The 2,839-nt window shown below is 49.6% G+C and overlaps 1 protein-coding gene across 1 annotated transcript in view; it reads left to right on the top strand.

The window, feature by feature from the left end:
* The first annotated feature begins 2,045 nt into the window (after window positions 1–2,045).
* Window positions 2,046–2,839, top strand: part of stk17b (serine/threonine kinase 17b (apoptosis-inducing)) — a 30,364-nt gene continuing 29,570 nt past the window's right edge. Inside the window, exon 1 of the mRNA XM_032530358.1 lies at window positions 2,046–2,112. Within this exon, the coding sequence (XP_032386249.1) occupies window positions 2,046–2,112 (67 nt within the window). The remainder of the gene's footprint in view (window positions 2,113–2,839) is intronic.

Genomic DNA, 2,839 nt, shown 5'->3' on the forward strand with positions numbered 1-2,839 from the left:
GTGAGTACTGGCATACTTGATGAGTAAATATGCGGAAACAGGGCTGCATGTCTCAGATATGTCTTTACCTCTCGTGTCCATGTAAGAGCTCTGATGTCGCAATATTGACCGGTAAAGTCCCTGACCAGAAACTGCCTCATTTATCACCACGGCAACTGTGAAAACAAGTGTATTTTCTGGCTTAGAACAACTGGTTTGAGGCATTGTGTATGTAGATGGGTGGTGTGTGTGTCTCAGACAGACAAGGAGGACAGCCCAGCAAACCGTCAGATCTTTCCATGTGCTGATAAAAAAAAAAAATCTGGGGGGAATCACTGGTTTGCACACGTCACAAAAACAAAATGTTCAGTGTGTGTGGTTTTGTGCAAAGGTGATTGTGGTGTGTGTGTGGTGTGGGTGTGTGTGTGTGTTGTGTGTGTGTGTGTGTGTGTGTGGGTGTGTGTGTGTGGGTGTGTATTACAGTTATAACGTTGCAGCCCCAGTGCAGAAAGGACACAGTTTAGAGGTCCGGAGAGAGAGGAGAGGTAAGGGGGGGGGGATGCTAGAAAGCCAGTAAACCGGCCATAACCGAGGAGGAATAAGCACACACGTGGCTCATTGAGCAAAGTAACCATGACAACAAGAATGGTATACTCCGATCTCCGCCTTTCTTCCATGAGATGTTTCCTCCACTGACCTCAGTAGACCGGGACAGGAAGGCGGTGAATCGGACGAAGTGGGAGTGCCGAGACTGCCAAAACCAGCAAAGAGTTGTTGGGGGGCGGGGGTGGGGGTCGGGGGAGGGGGGTTGTTAGTTGCCATTTGAGGATTTTAGTTTTATTTCCCATGAAAGGTGGATTTCCAGATGGTTCAGTCTCCCGAGGTAAACCAGGAAGTGAGTGGTCGGAGGCTACTCCAACCGAAGGGCTGGTCTCCTCGACCCGGCGGTGACAGCTTCTCGTACAGATGAGAAGGACGCGCGGTACGGAGGGAGGTCCAGACGGTGTTGAAGCAAGTGTGAGCCCTGGGCAGAGGAGAGAGAGAGAGACACACACACAACAACCACACACACATTCTGCCGACGTGCCATCCCTCTCTTCCTCTTTATTTCAATTGTGTCCATGCATCCTTTCTCCCCCTTCTCTCCCACTGCCCGACCTTGTCCAGCATCTATTCCCATGGTTCTTCTTGCCCATCCCTATCTTTATTTCCCCAATTCTTTGGCTGTGCAGCGTGTGAAACACCCGCATCACACCGCGAACTTACCTCTATTCACCTACACCCACCTCACACACACCCATCCTTTATTCCATTCCCACATTCACCACACACATTCATCACCCCAACCCACCACATCATTTCTTCTTCACCCCAGCCCCCTCTCCTGACTTTTTGCGTCCCACAAACAATCCCCTCACTTTTTCACCTATACCCTGCACTATCCGTGCACTTCCCACACGTAATGCACTGCTGTGTCCCCCATATGTGTGACTTGTTTCGTTTTCCTGACTTGCTGAGCAGTTTCTTTCGCAAGTCCGTACTGCTCTCCCCTTTGTGTAATAGACTCCTCTTGGTGTTGTTCCGATATGGTGCTCGTGTGAACACTTCTCCATCCTTGTTCACTCTAACTTTCTCGATGCCGATCTCCCCCCCCCCCGCCCCCACGGTGCACCCTAGCCTGCACGAGCCCGTGCTTTTTTCCTTGCCCAGCACGCCCACCCGGCCTTTTCCCCGTGTGTCTTACACACACACACACACACACACACACACACACACACACACACACACACATAATATTATGACTTTAGACTTGATGCTGTGGCTGCACTTTCTTACAGTGTACTAGGTGCACTCACTCCACTAATACAGCTAGATTTCCAGACACACGTCAGTCAGAAGGATGTGCAGGACTCCTGCCTTCCACACATTAATCACGGGCGTGTGGATGCACTTTCTCACACAGACAGATGACGTTGGCTCATAAGTACGACCCACAAGGTCCTTCTCACTGATGTACTCCTCTTTCCGTCCTATGAAAGTGATGAATGTACCAAATAAGAGACTGCATGTATGGACCTCAAGCAACTCTGTTCAGGGCCCTGAAGAAGATTCCAGGGAAACACAAAGTGGAGAGTTGGAGGTGGAGGTGGAGGAAATCAAATGTGACACAGTTGCTTGAGGAATGAAGACGCGCTTCACTCGATGTTGGCACCGGATTAGGCCTTGTGAGCTGGCCTGGTGTCCCACAGGGACCTGGTCAGGGAGCAGTGTTGGGATCTCTTTAGTGCCTCTTGGGTTCTCCTGACCATAAAGTGAAATTTCATAAGGGAAGTGATTTTATTTCCTTGTAAAAAATACAAGATAGTTAAACTAGGGGTGGTTTAAATAAATTCCCCAGACAGATAACACAAGGGGGGCAATAAGGTGTGCTGTCATGACTCTGGCACTTGCAAAGCAAAGAGCCAGAGTCTTCCTCCTTTTCTGAAGGACCTGAGCAGGTGTGATGAAGATGATGTTGTCAGGAACAAGCAGCAGCCTTTAGTGCTGCACTGATATTATACTTTACAACGTTTGGCATACAAGTCCATGCCAGGCAATGGTTCTGTCTACAAAGCATGTGATAACACATTTCTCTAAGTCTTAAGTGCACGACCCAAACCCCGAGGACCCTTTCGCTCAGTCTCTCACACACTTTCTTACACGCACACGAAAACAACACACTCGTACTCGTTTTCTATGGGGTGCATGCACGATTACACCTACTGTACAGAGTCCTGTCGGAGCTAGACCACAGGGGCTGGAGTAGTGCTAGATAGCCCCACGTGTGATGCGAGATGTGGAGGCAGACTTTCCTATCCCA

The sequence above is a fragment of the Etheostoma spectabile genome, chromosome 11 (assembly GCF_008692095.1).
Source record: "Etheostoma spectabile isolate EspeVRDwgs_2016 chromosome 11, UIUC_Espe_1.0, whole genome shotgun sequence".
NCBI lineage: Eukaryota > Metazoa > Chordata > Actinopteri > Perciformes > Percidae > Etheostoma > Etheostoma spectabile.